This window comes from Mastigoproctus giganteus, chromosome 2, assembly GCF_048544385.1.
Source record: "Mastigoproctus giganteus isolate SK-2022 chromosome 2, ASM4854438v1, whole genome shotgun sequence".
NCBI classification, from domain to species: Eukaryota; Metazoa; Arthropoda; class Arachnida; order Uropygi; family Thelyphonidae; genus Mastigoproctus; species Mastigoproctus giganteus.
In genome coordinates, this window is record NC_143576.1 from 101,862,342 (window position 1) to 101,882,628 (window position 20,287).

The following is a 20,287-nucleotide window of genomic DNA, read 5'->3' on the forward strand; positions in this document are numbered from 1 at the left end:
GTTAATCTAATGGTCTGTGTATCCCCCACCAAGCTAGCAGTTTTCCAACCCACTTAACTCTCTCGATAGCATCAACAAATATTTTTGCAACCTTTCTATTTAAGGGTATCCCACCCCTGTAAAAGCAGTCTCTCCTGTTAACAAGCACATTCCATGCTGAAAAAAATTCTACCCCCCATGAGCCTTGCACAATCTCTCTCTCTCCAGGGCCGAATTGATTGACAACTGATTGACATCATATACTCGCAACTTTCTTTCAACATTGACCTCTACTTGTTAAGTAAGTCTGTAGATCTCCTACACTTAATGTGATTAGTGCCAATTTATACAACAATATCACCTTTTGTGCCCTTAAAAGATGATATCTGCTCTACAACATCATCAACTTTTGCCCCAGGCAGGTATCGTGGTCCTATTCCACCTATTTTTTTGCACAATATATTTCCCACTTCCCTGACAATTGAGTCACCAACAATAACTAGCTCCTATTCTACAGGTGTTCAGGATTGCAGATTTCTGGAGTTCCATATAAGTGTTCTCTGCAAGACCTGTTGTTGCTAGGTTCTTATGGAGGCTCTTTGCCACCATGCAAGTGGCTGACATGGTGATTGAGATGGCCTATGTACCACTTGTTCTATGTACCATATTCTTTGACTTCCACTCTTATGTCTGTGTACTTCCTGATCTTTTCTTTGTATGTTTTCTGGAGATTGCTGGTGTTAGGCAACCTCCAGAAACCTACAGCTGTGTTAAATAGGTAGGTAGGTAGGTAGGTAGCATTCCCTTATTGACAGAGAGGAAATTATGTATTATCCTGGTCACCTGGTTGTTTCTATGAGTGTAATCCATTTGAGTGTTAACCCTGTGTCTTGTGGTGATGTGCTGGATTTTTATGGGGGCCAGCTGGCATCATTGATATGTGTCATCTTTCAGTCAGGAGGCTTTGGCAATGTATTTCCTCTAGTTCCCAGTGTTGATTACCTGGTCTTAGATGGCAAGCATGAATCCTTCAGTCTTGGGGAAGAGCCTTCTAATCTTGAGCCATGCGTTGGAAGCCATCTTATCTCTGTAGTCTTGATGGAGGTTGCTGTAGCATCTGCCATGGAATGCCTTCACCATTTTTCTGTTTTGTTTCTTCTGCCTTTGTGAATGCCCTCTGTCTCCTTGAAACAGTGTGTGCTGTTTATCTGTATTTCTTTTATTATTTTTTAATTTTAATTTTAATATAAGGGTTCCAATCTGCCGTACCATTGCTTATTGCAGGTTGGTGGGGGAATAGACATTAGCATTGGTAGTGGGCATATAATGCAAGAATGCAAGGTTATGCAGCATCAAAAAAAAAAAAAAAAAAAAAATGGATTTGAACATGATCATTTGGCAATGTGACAAGTATAGCACAATTTTTACCCAAATTTTTCAAAGCTTTCATATTTGTTTCTAGCAAATATTGTTAGCATTTCTTTATTTCTTAGGAATATTTACAGTATTTCCACAGTTCTAGATCAGTATTTCCTCACCTGTCATCTTTGTTACTTGATAATGAGACAGAGTTTTGCTGTGGTTGGCAACAATCCCATTAACAGTGATGGGAAATACAAATATACTTATAACAGCCTAACATGTACTACATATGTTAAATATGAGTACATATCATTGTATTTCAAAAATAGTTATTATTGCATAGTTTAATATATAGTTTAATGTATTTTGTGCTACATGGACTCTTCCTCAAATATGAACATTCCACTTGGTTTCTACCTTAAATATAAAATTGGTCTGTATCTGAAAAAAAGGATGGACAATACTGTTTTATATAATAAGTTTCAGACACAACTGCCGAAATCAAACTAGTATGTGAATTTGTTCTTACACTAATCATTCTTGATTTTCTATGAAGTGTTGTAAACTAGTACATTTCCTGCATGGGTAGACTTTGAAAATAATTTTTTTGTACCAAATTTTTTATGAGAAATGTTTTATTTAAACAAGACTTACAAAGCATTAATAATAAGGGAAGTCATTTGGGATGTGGAAATATTTTCATTAGAATAAAATTTTCATTAAAATAACATTTGTTATAACAGGATTTTACCATATATTTAAATCAGGGAGTAGCACCATTAGGATACTGTTTAGAAATGCACCTTTTCTCAGATGCATTTCTAGACAGTATGTCTTCTATTCTTTCTTCAAAGGCTAAAGATGTTTGTAGGATTAATTAATTTCCCCAGGATTAATTTTTATCCAAAGAAGGAAGTGTAAAAATTCAAAACTATATTCATAAATATAAATGCTTTGAAATATTATTATTATTTTTTTCCTGTTTTGATTTTATAGCTGAATAGCAGGGCTGCATTACTGTGTATAAAATAAAATCAAAATTTTATGAAAATCAAAAATTAAATTAAAAATTTAAAAAATAATAATAAAAATTCATTATTGTTTTTTTGATGCAGTTATACCCTCTGCATTTATATATTTATGATTTGGTTCAGTTTCATGAACTTCTGTGACTGAATTTCAAGAATTTCTTCAACTTTGGCTTGTGTAAGTCCACATGTTGAATCTTGTTGAATGGTTACACCCTCTAATGCCAATTTTTGAAACTCTTTTAAAAATAAAAACTTATAAACACAATTAATAGATGCCTCTGTAATATTCCAAGACAACCTGTACATATAGTTGTAGTTTGCTGATATATCACATTGGGAAAAACCTTTAAAACATATATATATATATATATGTTCATAGTCTTTTGGGCCCACAACATATAAAATGTGTATATAACTGCATACTCACAAATTGTCGTAAACATTGTATGGTCCAGACTATATGATGTGGCCCATTATTAGCTACAATAAAACAATTACATTGACAAACTCTTCTGTCCTTGGTCATTCAGAGTATAAAAACAAAAATTTATTTTATTTATGTACATTTCACACTTCAGTCCCAATACTTTAATTACTATCAACATGGTCAACAACTAAAACTCAGCATAACAAGGGAGGGGTAAAAAAATAAATAAAAAGATATAACTGATTTCTAAAAAGGATTTATTGTTGATGTTTGAGAACTATGGTAATTGAAGAATTGTCCAAAACTAAATTACTCGAAATTTATGAGAAGTGGACAGGAGGCGGAGTATCCACTTCTGGAAGTAGTGACTGTTTCAGAAAGAGGATATCACAGGAGATGGACTAGAGCACTTTGCAAAAGCCATAAGGCTGAATTTCCAATCTGTTGTTGAATAGTTGTGGGATGTTTTCATTATAAGCTGAGATCTTCCCATATCTGCTTGAACAGTTTGTAGGGAACTACAAAATGTAGGGTTTACCAATTATCACCTTATCTGATTACTTATAGAGTGATAATTTTCAAAAATTGGAAACAAACTCTAGTCAGTGCAGTTAACTGGATTTTAGAAGATTGGAAACAGGTACTGTAGTCTGATGAATCCCACTTTACATTTTTTTTTTTTTTTTTTTTGTAATCCTGAATGTCACTCTAGTGTACAAGCTGCAGGCAGTAACATAATTGTGTAGATGTTTTCCTTGCATGGTTTGAGTCCTCTGGATATGTCTGAAAAAACAAAAAGCTGCCTTATACGTAAGAAATTTTTCAAATCACACATGCCCTGTAATGCATTATTTTATTTTATATCATTTTTAGTTCAGAGATCATCACCATTAAGATGACAGTGTGATTATCCATTATGCTATATCTCTTCATAAGTGAGTGGTTTGAGGAGCAAGAAGTGAATTCATTTACCTTTCTTCCCTCTTCTCCAATTTCCAAATCCCATTGAAAATTTGCAGGATGCATTAATTAGAATATGATGTGTAGATATACAGTCTGTTATTCTTATAACTGAATAGCTAGAAGAATTATTGCTATAGTAATGACTTAAAATTACACTAGATACCTTTCACTTACTAGTTGAGTCCATGCTGCATCAAATCAAGCTGTAATTTAGGCACATGGACTCCACTCTTCCTAAATTACAGCTTGATTTGATGCAGCATGGATTCAACTAGTGACTGAAATGGATCTAGTATAATATTAAGTCACCACAATTCTACAAAATACTAAAGTTTGGTTTCTAATGTTTTGGCCAAGCAGTACGTATAGGAAGTTAACACAAAAAAAAAAAAAAAAGTCAGGTTTATTTTTTGAAAAAGTGTAATGTCATTGTGAAACCCTTTCTCTCTTCAGTATTCTTAATGGTTCTTAAATGTCCAGTTCTTCATCTTTTCGGATTTTTATTATTATTATTTTATTTATTTATTTTTTTTTTTTTGCATAAAATCTTACAACAGATGTCCAAGTTCAGGTATTACATTCTAAAATAACTGATCTGGAACCAACCCATTCCTTCTCAGAAAAATTTTGTTCAATAACTGTGTTCCATAAATAACTAATGAAACCAATCTTCATAAGAGAGACAACCAAAAAGATTTGAGTATAACTAAAAAAAAAGGACAGATATAATTCCTAAATGATAGTTGCACAAAATGAAAGATTATTGTCATTGTAAAAAGTTATTTTTGTTATTCACAAAAACAGAAGGGATTGTTTTTGTTATTCACAAAAAACAGAAGGGATTGTTTTTGTTTTTCCCAAAAACAAAAGGGAGGATATGTCCATGAAGTTTTTCATGTACATATCCTCCCTTTTCTCTGGCAGAAAAGTAAAGTTAATTCTAAACTCATGAATGAATTATGTCAAAACAGAATTCAGAAATAGGAAGTGGGCAGATGATGTCCATGAAAAACTTCAGGAATGTAAATACAGAATTTCATTACAAAATTAGTGTCGTGGTGCAAAATTGGAGTGTCATGTAAATCAAGTACATACTAAAAGATATTGGTATACATCAAAATATTTGTTGTTCAATTAATGTGTAATAATTGTTAACTTGAATAAAGTTTTTCATTATCATGGTGTCAATATGAGTATATCATACTTAACCTGTTCTTACAGAATGTGTATAAGCAGGTCTGCTTTGATTGTTTAAAAAAAAAAGAAAACTGCAGTCTACCTGTTATATTTAGTAATTTTTTGTTTCTATAAAAATCTTGTCTGACTTGTGTTGGTGGCAGCAAGTTACTCCACAAAACTGGTATCCTCCTGCTGGAAATGCCTAAACCTAAGCCAAGAAGGAGGTCATTATCCCCCTCTCAAAAATAATGTGACATGGAAAATATTTTGCCTCAGGGTCTGAAAGCCACATCAAAAGAAAGCTATAGAACTTCTAGAGAAGGTAAAGAAGAAAAAGAAGAGAGACTAGATTGGTTAAGAGCATTAAGCTATACCTTATCCCTATGAGGAACAGCTTAGAAAATGTGGCTTTCAGAGCTTAGGAGCCAGACACTTCAAGATGTTATTGAAGTATATAAGACTCTGAGGGGATTAAGAAAATGACCGAGGGGAGAAATATTCTCAGTGGTGATTTGGGCTAGTCCTTGGAAGGAGGGAGTCGGGGGTGGGGAAGGTGACATATGCACAAGAAAAATTAAAATGAGAACAGGAGTAAGTAAGCTATAGACAAATGGTTGTGATGAGTATAATGAACATTAATACAGGTACAGTGGGTCAGTAGATCAGAATGTCTTATAAGAGGGAACTTCAACTTTCTAGACTGGAACTTGTGTGTCGATCAGCCACATAATAGCAGACATTTTCTGGATTTATTGGATGACTGCTTTCTACAGTAGCACATTAGAGAGAGAGAGAGAGTCAATAGAGTGAGCAATACTGTTGATCTGATTATCAACAGTGACTCGCTATGCATTAAAGATATCAAGATAAATGAACTGCTAGGTGGCAGTGATCATATTATATTGATGTGGAATATACTTAAGGATATAACTACTGTCAAGAGTAAGGTATTCTGCTTTTGTAAAGGCAAGAACAGTGGTCTTAGACAGTTTATAATTCTGTTCAGTGGGACCAGCCAATGATGTTACCAACTGAAAATTATAAATGGGAAAAATTCAAAGAAGTAATCATAGAAGTTAGTAAGCTTTTTATACTGACTAAGAGATAGATATCAGACGAACTGATTAGACTAACGGCAGAGAAAAAAACAAATGTGTGGGATGATTATAAATTAGTAGGGGACATGGGATCCTACAGCCAATACAGACTAGTCTGCAGTCAGATCACTAAGGGGATTAGTCACGTGATTGCTTCTTACCTAGTCCTTGGTAAGAATGCAAAGAAAAGTTAGGAATAGGAATGTCAAAAGTAACTGGAAACTAAACAATTTTGTTATAACTGTAGAAAGTGGAAAAGAAATTGATGAAGCTGAAAGTAAATAAGATACCTGGGGGCTGATGGGATCCATCCATTTATATTAAAAGAATCAGCAAAAGAGGTTAGCAAACCCTTGGCCATAATTACAAGAGCATCATTGGATTCAGGGGATTCCTATAGATTGAAGGTATGAAAATGTGTCTCTTATTCACAAAGGAGGTTCAAAGGCGACATGAACAATTATAGACCTATAAGCTTGACTGCTGTTCCAGGGAAAATACTGGAGTCAATGGTTAAAAAAGTATTGCAGGATCATCTTAACAGTAATGGAATTGTATGGAAATCATAGCATGGGTTTGCTTGGGTTGGGGGAGATCCTGTTTGACCAATCTGATTGCCTACTATGATTCAGTAACAAAGGAACTGGCTGCAAATAATAATTTTGCATCATATATTTGGATTTCATTGAAGCTTTTGACACTCTTTCACATGAAATACTGCTGTACAGATTGGCACTTCGCTATGGATAAAATTTATCCACTTTGCTGTGCATAAAAGGATGGTTGAGTGACAGAAGATAGGCGCCTCCGTAGCCAGGTGGGAAGGAGCAGCAGCAGTGCGTAGCACATGCTTCTTGATTAGACCGGGGTTCGAGCCCATGAGCCACCAAATATGGAGGATGCGGAAAGGTCAGGGAATGACCACCACATATCCCCGGAGCAATATAGCCTTAGTTGCTAATGCTCCTAAAAACCAAATAACAACAACAACAACGACAGAAGATAGAGAGTAGTTAGAAATGGACACTACTCTTCTTGGATTAACATTATTAATGGAGTCCCTCAGGTTTCAGTTCTGGGCTCCTCAATATCCCTAATAAATACTGTTTACAATATTTATTAGGGATATTGATGAAGGCACATCAAGCTTATTGTCTAAGTTTGGAGATGATACAAAGGTTTCCAGGTAATTAATGACAAAAATCAATGCATACTACTGCAGCAAGACTTAGACATATTAGATAGATGGGCTGAGAAGTGACAATTGACATTTAACATTGGTAAATGCAAGGTGCTGCATATGAGTAGCAGGAATACCAGAATAAAATACCCATTAGGTGGTACCACACTCAAGTTGGTGGAGAGCAAAAAGAGACCTAGGGATAATTGTACAGTCTTACATGAAGTTCTCTGCAGATGGGCTGCTAAAACAGCTTGTAGGCTTCTGTCAATCATTGTATACAGCAACTTTGCTAGCAGGAACAAGGAGGTGATTATCCCATTGTATGAAGCAGTGATTAGTCCATATCTTGAGTACTGCATACAGGTCTGATAGCATCATTTTAAGAAAGATATGGATCCATTGGAATGGGTGCAGAGAAGAGTAACTAGATTAGTCAAAAACACAAAGGGATACTCTTACCACAAAAGGCTTTGGTTCTGCAAATTGCAACACTTGGAAATTAGGCACTTGCAAGATCTGTTTGAAGTGTTTAAGGCTTTAACTGGATTGAGTAAACATGATGATGGTATTCTAACTCTTTCTCAGACAATGCACACAGGAGGACATAAACTTAAATTGAATAGATATAGGATAGATATATAGCTCTGGATAGATGTGCAAAATTCTCCTTAGTTTAGAATTTCTCTCTAATTCCAACCTAAGGAATGTCCATTTATGACTACTCTCTTTCTCCTACTTTTAGCAAGTCCTTGATCTGACAAAGGACCTTACCATTAATTCCAGTTTTCTCTAGTTCATAAAATAGCCTTTCATGGGGAACAGTATCAATATATTTACTGATGTTAAGAGGAAGTTAAGGTAAATAATGTTGAAATATTTACTTGCATTACAGACAAATAGAGTAGATGAGCAAATTAGAATGTCTTATAATGGAAAATTTCAACTTTCCAGATATTTACTTGTGAATTGGTTACTAAAACAGTAGCAGAACTTTTCTGAATTTATTGGATGACTGTTTTTTTACATAACATGTTAGAGAAGAAATAAGAGAAAGCAATACACTAAATCTGATCAAATTCAACAGTGACTCTTCATGTATTAAGAATCTCCAGATAAAAGAACCTCTAAGTGGTAGTGAATGCAATATATTGATCTGTGATTTAATTAAAGATATAACTATCACTGGAAAAGGGAAGGGATTTTGCTTTCGTAAAAGTGACCACAATACCCTTAGATAGTTTTTAAATTCTTTTCAGTGGGACTAACTAATGGTGTTATCAACAACAGATTCTAAGTAGAAAGCATTCAGGGAAGTAATCATAGAAGCAACATAAGTTTTTATACCAGTATTTAGACATAAATGGACACTAGATGAACTGATGAGGTGAATAACAGATAATCAAAATTCATGGGATAATTATAAATTATCAGGGACCACAGAAACCTATAGTAAGTACAGCCTAGCATGCAATTAAGTCACTAAGGAGGCAAGGTATGGCAAATTATGAGAAATCTTTGGATAAGAATGAAAAGAATTCTTTGCTTATGTTAACATTAGAAAGAAAGAAAGAGAAGAGGCACATTAGCCAACTAAATATGAACACATGACTATTGTTGATCCTATACAGATGCTGATAAGCTGAATAAATATTTACATTTCTCTTCATACGTGAAATTTTTAGGGATAGGAATACCAGAAGTATACTAAGTTATAGCTGGGAACTATGTGATTTTGTGAAAACTGAGAAGACAGGAAGGAAGAGAAATTGTTGAGGCTAAAAGTAAATAAGGCTGATGGAATCTGTCCAGTTCTATTCTGGGGCTGATTGAATCTATCCAATTATATTTAAAAGAAACAGCAAAAGAGTTATTATGAGAGCATCCTTGGATTCACTGAAAATTTCTCACCTGTTCACAAAGGTAGATCAAAGGGCAATGTAAATAATTACAAACCTATAAGCTTGACCTGTTTTAGGGGAAAATAATGGAGTCAATGGTTAAAAAAAAACTTTGCAGGATTATCTTGGCAGGAATGGATTTATTCAAAAAATATCAAAGCATGGATTTGTTATGGTGAGATCATGTCTGACCAATTTTATTAGTTTATGATGCAATAACAAAGGAACCAGATGCTTTTGATACTGTTCCATATAAAAGACTGCTGTACAAATTGGTGCAATATGGCATTAGAGGATACTGAATACTGCATACAGGTTACTGCTATGGATAAAGGAATGGTTGAATGGCATAAGACAGAGGCCAGCTATAACAGGCACTCCCCTTCTTTGACCGATGGTATCAGTGGAGTCCCTCAGGGTTCACTGCTCACCCCCTTACTATTTTCAATATTTATTAATGATGTTGATGATAAACTTATTGTCTAAGGTTGCAGGTGATAAAAACTTTGTCTGTTAATGACTGGAATCAACTCATACTACTTCAACAAGATCTAGAAAAATTGAACAGATTGGTTAAGTGTTGACAGTTAAGGTTTAACATTAATAAATGCAGGGTACTCTATATGGTCAAGTAATCATATAGTAAGCCTAGTATACCATTGGCCAATACCACACTTAAGGTGGTGGAGAACGAAAGAGATCTAGCGGTAATTTTACAGGCTGACATGAAATTCCCTGAACAGTGTAGACAGTCTGCTAAGAAAGCTCATGGGATTCTGTCAACCATATAGAGGAATTTTGCCAGCACAAAAAAGAGGCAATCATCCCATTTTATAAGACAATGGTTAACCCACATCTTGAATACTGCATACAGATCAGAAAGCCTCATTTTAAGAAAAATATACATTGTTGGAACAGGTGCAGGGAACAGCACCAGCTTAGCCTAGGACATAAAAGGGTACCCATACCATGAAAAAACTTCAGTTCTGAAAATTACTATGATTGGAAGCTAGGCTCCTGCAACCTGATTGAAGTGTTTAAGGTTTTATATGCATTGAGTAAAAAAATGCTGATGGCATCCTTACATCTTTTATAAGGGGACATAAATTGAAAAAGGGCAGTTGCAGGATTTATGTGTGAAAATTTGCTTTTATCCAAAGAGTAATTAATTGTTGGAACAAAATGCCACAAGGTTATCAAATTGTAACAGGGTGCTTAATGATTTTGTAATAACTGAGAACAAAGTAGGGGAGAAATTGTTGAAGTTAAACATAAGAAAGGCACCTGGGGTGGATGGGATCTATCCAGTTATATTAAAGGAGGCAGCAAAGGAAGTAAGCAAACCCTTAGCCATAATTATGAGAGCATCCTTGGACTCAGGAGAGGTCCCACGGACTGGAGATGTGCAAATGTGTCCCAAATTCACAAAGGGGGATCGAAGGGTGGCACGAGTAATTACAGACCAGTTAGTTTAACTTCTGTTCCTGGTAAAATAATGGAGTCTCTGTTTAAAGATGCATTGCAGGATCATCTAGACAAGACTGCAGCAATAATTCAGACACAGCATGGGTTTGTTAAGGAAAAGTCTCATCTGACGAATTTTATTGGTTTTTATGATGTGGTTACAAAGGAACTGGATGCAAAAAATAATTTTAATATCATATACTTGGATTTCAGGAAAGCTTTTAACACTGTTGCGCATGGAAGACTACTGTACAAATTGGAGCAGAATGGTATTAAGGGTAAGTTGCTACAATGGATAAAAGGATGGTTCAGTGGGAGAAGACAGAGGGTGGTAATCAATGGGTGCTGCTCTTCGTGGACTAATGTTATTAGTGTAGTCCCACAGGGTTCGGTGTTGGGTCCACTGTTGTTTTGTATATTTATCAATGATATTGATGAAGGTATATCAGGCTTAGTATCGAAGATTGCAGATGATACAAAGGTTGGCAGGGTTGTTAATGAGAGTAATGGCAGTGCGTTACTGCAACAGGATCTAGAAAATTTGGGCAGATGGACTGAGAAGTGGCAACTGAAGTTTAACATTGAAAAATGCAAAGTACTGCATATGGGTAGAAGTAACCCCAGAGAAACATACCAACTGTGTGGTACTACACTTAAGGAGGTCGAAAATGAAAAAGACCTGGGAGTAATTGTGCAGTCAGATATGAAGTTTTCTGAGCAATGCAGACAGGCTGCCAGGACAGGTCATCGGGTGTTGTCAATGATATACAGGAATTTTGTTAGCAGGGGAAAAGGAGGTGATTGTCCCTCTGTATAAGGCAATGGTCAGGCCATGCCTTGAGTACTGCGTGCAGGTCTGGAGGCCTCATTTTAGGAAGGATGTAGATTTGCTTGAGCGTGTACAGAGAAGGGAAACAAGATTGGTGAGGGGAATGAAGGGATCCTCTTACCATGAGAGGCTTAAGTTCTGCAAATTGCAGCATCTGGAGAGTAGGCACCTGCGAGGTGATCTGATTGAGGTGTATAAGGCCTTGAAAGGGTTGAGCACGCTGAATTCTTCCACTTGTTCAGATTACGAACCTAAGGGGGCATAAATTGAAATTGAAGAAGGACAGATGTAGAATAGATGTGCAGAAATTTGCCTTTAGCCAGCGGGTGGTTAATTGCTGGAACAAACTTCCATCTGTCGTTAAGGACAAATTTATAATAAATACTGGACAAATATTTAGAGGGGATTGTTTTGTAATTTTTTTTTTTTTTTTTTGGCTGATGCTGCATAAGCTCATACTTAATAATAATTATTATTAAGGTTACAATTTCTTGCATCACATGCTACTACTACTACTACTACTACTACTACTTCCACATCATGTTGTGAAGTGGATAGTTTCACTATGTATATCTTAGTGCACTTGCATCATTTATACACAGCCAATTATTGATTAGCAAATTTGCAATAGCGGCATCGTTTAAGTTACATCTCATATCGTGAATACCTTCACGACGAGTTGCCATGACATTGCACTACTTCGAATAAGTAACGCTTCACCCGATTGTTACTTATTCTCAGTGGATACTACCACCACCCAGACGGCACCATTTCAGGGCTATTTTGTATTTGTGTGGGCTAATAACTCGACTATCCAGTTGTCCCTATTAGACTTAGAAAAGCAAAACGGTAGAGGGAAAGAGTGGAAGAGGAAAAGAAGAGAGTGGAGAGGTGTAGAAGAATGAAAGGGACAGTAATTCCTTCAACTCACACCACTCAAAAACTCCTTGAATAGGCAAGGCTTCCCCAGTGGAGAAGGCTGTTGTTACCTATTCTTGGAAACTCCGGACATCATCAGGCACCCCCTGGTGCCGTTTCGGGGCTATTTTGTATTTGTGTGGGATAATAACTTGACTATCCAGTTGTCTCTATTAGACTGGGAAAAGCAAAAAGGTAGAGGGAAAGTAATAGTAAGAGTGGAAGAGGAAAAGAAACGGTGTAGAAGAATGAAAGGGACAGTAACTCCTTCAACTCACACCACTCAAAAACTCATCAACTCCTCGAATAGGCAACGCTTCCCCAGTGGAGAAGGCTGTTGTTACCTATTCTTAGAAACTCCGGACATCATCAGGCTCCCCCCTGGTGCCGTTTCAGGGCTTTGTATTTGTGTGGGATAATAACTCGACTATCCAGTTGTCCCTATTAGACTTAGAAAACAAAAAGGTAGAGGGAAAGTAATACTAGGAGTGGAAGAGGAAAATAAACGGAAATGTAGAAGAATAAAAGGGACAGTAACTCCTTCAACTCACACCACTCAAAAACTCATAAACTCCTTGAATAGGCAACGCTTCCCCAGTGGAGAAGGCTGTTGTTACCTATTCTTGGAAACTCCAGACATCATCAGGCTCCCCCCTGGTGCCGTTTCAGGGCTTTGTATTTGTGTGGGATAATAACTTGACTATCCAGTTGTCCCTATTAGACTTAGAAAAGCAAAAAGGTAGAGGGAAAGTAATACTAGGAGTGGAAGAGGAAAAGAAATGGTGTAGAAGAATGAAAGGGACAGTAACTCCTTCAACTCACACCACTCAAAAACTCAAACTCCTCGAATAGGCAACACTTCCCCAGTGGAGAAGGCTGTTGTTACCTATTCTTGGAAACTCCGGATATCATCTTGCTCCCCCTGATGCCGTTTCAGGGCTATTTGGCCCTTCTTCGGTGGGTGGGTAGGTACACAAGTGTTTCAGGGCTATTTGGTCCTTCTTCGGTGGGTAGGTACCTGAGTGATGTAATGATGACAAAACAGTTGTGAAGTATATCTCCACAATATGAGAGATGCCTGATGGTGTATGATATAAGTTAGGACTCTAATGCATTAAGGGCTTATGCCTCAAGCTGCAAAAGAGTTAGACTATGTATATTTTAGTGCACTTGCATCATTTATACACAGCCAATTACAGATTAGCAAATTTGCAATAGCGGCATCATTTAAGTTACATCTCATATTGTGAATACCTTCCCGACGAGTTGCCATGACATTGCCCTACTTTGAATAAATAACGCTTCACCCAAAGGAGAAGACTATTGTTACTTATTCTCAGTGGATACCACCACCCAGAAGAAGGGCCAAATAGCCCTGAAACGGTGCCATCTGGGTGGTGGTATCCACTGAGAATAAGTAACAACAGTCTTCTCCTTCAGGTGAAGTGTTACTTATTCGAAGTAGTGCAATGTCATGGCAACTCATTGTGAAGGTATTCACAATATGAGATGTAAATTAAACGATGCCGCTATTGTAAATTTGCTAATCTATAATTGGTTGTGTATAAATGATGCAAGTGCACTAAGATATATGCCGACCAGGCTAGCCGGGTGGGTAAAAGTGCCTGCCTGGCAACCCAAAGGTTGCGGGTTCATATCCCGCCGTGGGCTTGGATCAAAGTACTGCAAAAACCTTGGGAGGTGCATTATGACCACAGAAGCCGATGTGCCAACAACTACAAAAAAAAAAAAAAAAAAAAAAAACACTAAGATATACATAGTCTAACTCTTTCGCAGCTTGAGCATAAGCCCTTAATGCATTAGAGTGGATAGTTTCAATAAATTTAAGAAAAAATTGGAAAAATTATTAGAGAGAATGAAAAGATATGGGTATATCCCTCCTCTTTTGGTTGATGCTTTATAAGCTTGCTTCCTTGCATAATTTGTCATTATTAACTAGATTGGTCAGACAAGACTTCACTTTCATGAACCCATGCTATGATTCATTAAGGATACTATTCCTATCAAGATGTTCCTATATTGTATCCTTAATAATAATTATTATTAAGGATACAATTAACGACTCAATTATTATTCCTACCACTTAAGTCCTACTTACTGGTAGTGAGTATGGCTTAAGTGGTAGCCTTTTTAGTCTTTTGATCTTCTTTGTAGACTGGGGAGATATTCTTTCTCCTGTCCAGAGGGAGAAGAATAATGTCTCATAACTCAGCTTTTTCCTGTCTTACTCCCTCACTAGTTTTGTTATGCATATGCTTATAATACTCATCTAAATCAATATTTTACACCTGTGACCACCAAATACGGAGGATGCGGAAAGGTCAGGGAATGACCACCGCATATCCCCGGAGCAATATGGCCTTAGTTGCTAATGCTCCTAAAAACCAAATAACAACAACAATATTTTACAGTAGTCTGTAACTAATCCCATGCTTTTTTTGTTCTGCTTAATTAAACCTTTAATCTCCCAAGTAATTTTAGCATCTTTCTGTTGTGGAACTTCTCTGCTGGAACAAATGTATTGTATACTTCTCAATGAATTTGTATCCTTGCAGCATATAGAGATCAACACTATCCATTTTATGATACCGTGGTTACTAAATGCTATTGGTTCCTATAATCTCAAAGTTTGGACAATTTGAATCCTTGGTGAAAAACAAGCCAAGAATACTAGAGTCACTTGCTTTCTCTAACATGTTGGAATAAATAATTTGCATGAATTTATCATGTGGAACCCGAAGTTACACCACATTTCATTGCACATTTTCACATTCTCTTCATCACACTCTCTCTGCATTCTCTTCATGCATCTCTCCTTGTCATTCTTTGCATAATGCACTACAAATATATATACAGCTCCATCACAGGACAGTCCAAAAACATTTTCACCTATCTGAGGATGGATTTTTTTTAATTATTCCATTTGAATAATCTTTATAGTGGAAATGTCACCACCAATTTAGAAAGTTTGTGTTCAGAGTCCACCAAAAATGTTAATAACATATTAAAGCCTATCCAAGTAAAGCTGAGTTACGTCCCAGCAGAGATGGAGAGTTTCATTTCTGGAATTATTTTGGTGGAGTTATAAAGATTTTGCACTAAGACCAGCTTATCTGTATTATGATCCCATAATACGGATAAGCTGGTCTTAATGACAAATCTCTATATCAGATCTGTAAGTATATCTACTTACATATATGACATTATCTCTTTTCATGAATAATTTTATAGGTAAGCATAGCACTGTATACAGCTATTTCAGAGATTTCTTAGAAAGTTGATTAAAATAATGAAAATATGTTTAATGAAAATAATATTTTCTGAATTTGCTGTTAGAAAATCATGATGATTCTCTTAAAACAGGGTCCCATAGGAATGGAAGGATCAAAAGGTAATGATGGTCCAGTGGGAGAAATGGTAAGTTAAAAAGTATATCTGGTCTTAATTACATTAGATAGGAATGGGTCCAAGAATAAAGATAATATGCACTAAGCATTAAGCATTTGCTATTTGGAATTTAGTCTAATATGCACTATGTTATGTTGGAAACACAAAATGTTGTGCATCTAGCATAGTATAATTGTGTTTATTCTTAATAAAGTCAGAAATATATTTAAAATAAGTTATAAATAAAATAAATTTAGATATTTATAGTGACTTCCCTTGTAATGTTCATGCTACAGTGACCCACCAGTGGGTTGGCAAGCAGTAAAATGTATTGTTTGTCTGCTTCACTGATGCCTAAAGAAAAAGGTGTTTCATCATGCTCCCAATCTTATGGACAACTTGTAGTTTACTAATAAAACATAGGATGAAAATATTTTTTATTACAAAATGTATATTACAAAAACCAACGTCTTACTTAGTAATTACCTATTGGATGGGAGCTGGTGGGGTGCTGATTATCTGATCCTGTGACCAGAGTTACCCACTGTTGAGGTGATAAATGCTTCCAGTGGTAGAAGTTCATGTAAATAATGGCTGAAATATTTTCTTCCTGCACTTCATACATCAGTTATATTTTAAAATAACATAACAACACCCTTAGCTTTCTTTTGATAAGTACTGTCTTACTGCCACAAGTTGTCACTACACTTCCCACAAGTTATAGTTGATACACAAATATGAACTTAAAAGTAACATTATCAATTAATTTTGTGTATATCTGATAGTAAAAACAAACTTTTATTACACAGAAACAATTATTTTTATTCTCTTCAAAGGTGGTTCTTCTATACCGGCATGTCCTAAATGAACAACTAGTGTTTATTTATTTATTTTATTTTTTGAAAATGACCGGAAATAGTGTCTTACTGGACTAAAAGCAATATGAAAACCCACCAGTGGGTGGGTTTTCATGTTGCACCAGCAGGATTGGTTTTCATCTTGCTTTTAGTGCTGTAAGATGCTAAAAGCAACAACATTGTGGTTAACAACTAAAACCTACCAGTGGGTTGCTAAGTACTAAAATACATTGTTTTTCTGGTGTCATCACACTCCCCATCTTGTGGACAAGTTGTAGTTTATGTATAAAAAACAGGATAAAAATATTTTTTATTGCAAAATTTTTATTATGAATTTTTTTTATTATATAATAAACATCTTATTTAGTAACTACCTACCAGGTGGAGCGAGCTACTGGTGGGGTGATAAATGCCTCCAGTGTTAGAATTTCATGTAAATATGGCTGAAATATTTCCCTCCTACACTTCACACATCAGTTATATTTTATAATAACATAATAAAAGCCTTAGCTTTCTTTTTGACAAGTGCTGTCTTACTGCCACAAGGTGTCACTACACTTCAAGTCATAGTTTATGCATAAATATTATCTAAAAACAGTAATTAATTAATTTTGTATCATCTTAAAAGGGTTTAGGACTGAATGCCTCAGATTACAGGAAATTTACTAATCGAACGAGTAAGGCATAGCATCATTTTAGTTCGTAGTAAAGCACCATTGTAGATGAAATGCCATCGTTTTTGTTTCATCTCATATTGATTGATTGATTGATTTGATTAGGAAATTTCCCATAGTCTGAGGCATTCAGTCCTAAACCCTTTTTAGTCTTTACTGTCGCACACTGTCTGGCATCTCATATTGTGGAGTTATACTGAGTTGTCACTTCTGGTATCACCAAGGTATCACCTACCTATCCACTGATGAGGGGCCAACATGCTTCACAACAGTGCCGTCTGATTGGTGGTATCTGCCAAGAATAAGCAACATTACTCTTCTCTATTGGTGAAGCATTGCTTATTCAAGGTAGTGCAATATCAGGGCAACTCGTTGTGCAGGCATTCACAATATGATATATGGGCGCATCCTTATTGTACAGCACGATCTTGTTTGGGGGCTTGCTTGCTTGTCTTCATGGTGCCATCTTGTTTCCACTCCTTCCTTTGGGGTGACACCCTTTTTCGTCTAGTTGCTCTAACTTTCAATCTCTTAGGACAAAATCCATGCCCTTGGCCCTCAAGGGCTGTATAACACCTGGAGCTGCAGCATTGGATTTGCGTTATGATTAAGATTGGACGATCACAGAGTGTCAACCCAATCCCCGCTCTAACCTCTATTGGTTTGTACTTGTTTCTACTGGTGTATTAGAATACGGGCAGAGAGAATGAGACATGATGTATTATTATTATTAGCTATATGGTGGAAGGAAGCCGGTGCAGCTTATGCTGCACCAGCCAAAAAAAAAAAATTCCAAGTTACCCTGAGAGAGAGAGAGAGAGAGAGAGAGAGAGAGAGAGAGAGAGAGAGAGAGAGAGAGAGAGAGAGAGAGAGTCAGTTAAAATTAGAATGAAATCACCAAGAAAGAGAAGAATGATGATATCCAGCTCAGGACCCTGGGTGTGCCAAGCTCATACTCACCAGATGTGAGCCCCTGGGATTAAATGTAACATGTAACAACATTTATTATAACAAAGAAAACAGATACACAACACTTGCATTCTGTGTGGGTACTTTGTATAAATGTGACATACATGTGTCAATTCCATACAATAATATCAAGGGTGTGAGTAAAGTGGTAAAAATAGTACATTTAACCCTTCATAGAAATTCAGTATTCCATCTTACAAACAAACTCTTCATTTCTTAACTTTTGTCATTCACTAGATTGTTTTGGGCCAAATGTCTATAATGCTCATAAACACTTTTTGTATTTTACATATTTTAAGGTCAAAATAAACATGGGGGTGGCTAAATTTTATGCCCATTTATCTCTCAATACTCTTTCCATCATCGTTAGAAAACCAGCGCTTGACCATACTTGATTATACCACTCTATTGTGGGCATTCGACTTTCTAGGAAAACTTTCGGGTACTTGTGAAAGCATTATAGTCTTTTCACCTATAATTGTGTTAACAAATAGTTCATGAGAATCGGGAAAGCAGCATTGAAATGTTATCTGTTGATGTTTTTCGAGGTTTACATTCACACGAATAAAATAATGGCTTACCAGTTAAATCACTTGCTCCTGAAATTCAGGAGCAAGTGATTTAACTGCGAAAACTGGGTGGGGTCCTCTGTCATTTCGGATCTTTTCTCTGGTGGTTGCTCTCCTTCTTCTCTCTCTCTCTCTCTCTCTCGGTTAGCAACATTGTCTGCAAACTCTTTTGGAGCGCGATTAGAAAGAAGCTTTTCTGCTGGATAGCTGTAACTCTCAGCTCTCTTGAGGTCTCTCTCTCTCTCCCTGTCTCTGCTCCTCCCTGATCTTGCCTGTCTCTAACTGCCTCACTGCCAACTCACCAACCGCCAAACTGCAAAAAAAACCCTCTTTTGGGCCCCCAATACTCTTATATATCTCGCGCCTTTGCTCTACTTTTCACCAAAAGATTCTCATTTCGTTGGCTATGCTAAAATAAAAGGATTATTCACTTCCTGCTGATGGTAATAAAGGAAGTTGTAAATATGGAAGAAAACTCTGTTCTTTTAGTTATTTGAACTTACATCATAGAGACAAAGTGACCCAAGAAGGCACATATTCCCTCCAATGTGGCCATTTTTGGTAACTGTCCCACAATCATGTGGGCTTCGCTATGACCATAAACATCTTTTATTTGCTGTTGTTGAGGAACCAAGGACCTTACTTTCCTTCCACCCACGTTATTAATACCTATTAAAATCGAATGCAAGTTTCTGGTGGTTATTGCAATCCTTGCCTTCTCATTGGCTCTTTCACTTTTTCTCCTAAGTATTTCTGATTTCACCTTCTCCCCGGTCAGACACATGGCAGCGCATGTCCACAATTAAGAGGTAGGAATTTTCACTGAAGCCGGAGCATTTGTACTTGTTCCCTACAATCATGGGTTTCTCTTTTCTCTTGCTTAATTATTGTGGGTTCCAATCGAATACTGTTTTTGACAATTTAACCTAAATATCCCAAGATATGGTTTTATTGATAGAATAGCTAATTAGATCGTCGAGAGCTGAGAATTTCTGTCTCACACTCTCCCGCACTCTCACTGAAGAATCACTGGATCCGGGGATTACAAATTGTAATCTTAATATCTATATTATATAATAACATAAATGTGTGGAACAACAAAAGTAACTAAAGGTGTTAGACTAACATTGATCTCAGCCTATTACCTTCGTGTAATACGGGCAAACTAATCTAGAATAATTAGATTATAATATATGGTAAAATCACATTAATTACTCAAATAACATATATGGTAAACACTTCAATAACATAGGTGATAAACACTTGAATAATATGTGTGGTAAACATTTGAATAGCATATATGATAAACATTTAAATAACATGTATTTCTGTGCACACGTAATTTGAAGTGGTTACATCCTATATTGAATTTGGTAAAGTTCATTGACAGTTTGTGTAATACCATCTGATAAATCAGTCTTAGTATCTTATCATTAAACTTATTAAGACTTATTATTAAACTTATTAAGACTTATTATTA

The 20,287-nt window shown here is 36.1% G+C and overlaps 1 protein-coding gene across 1 annotated transcript in view; it reads left to right on the forward strand.

Moving 5' to 3' along the window:
* Positions 1–20,287, forward strand: part of LOC150089465 (uncharacterized) — a 1,372,165-nt gene that overhangs the window by 1,224,583 nt on the left and 127,295 nt on the right. The window contains exon 57 of the mRNA XM_090389992.1: positions 15,715–15,768. Coding sequence (XP_090246118.1) covers positions 15,715–15,768 — 54 coding nt within the window. The remainder of the gene's footprint in view (positions 1–15,714; positions 15,769–20,287) is intronic.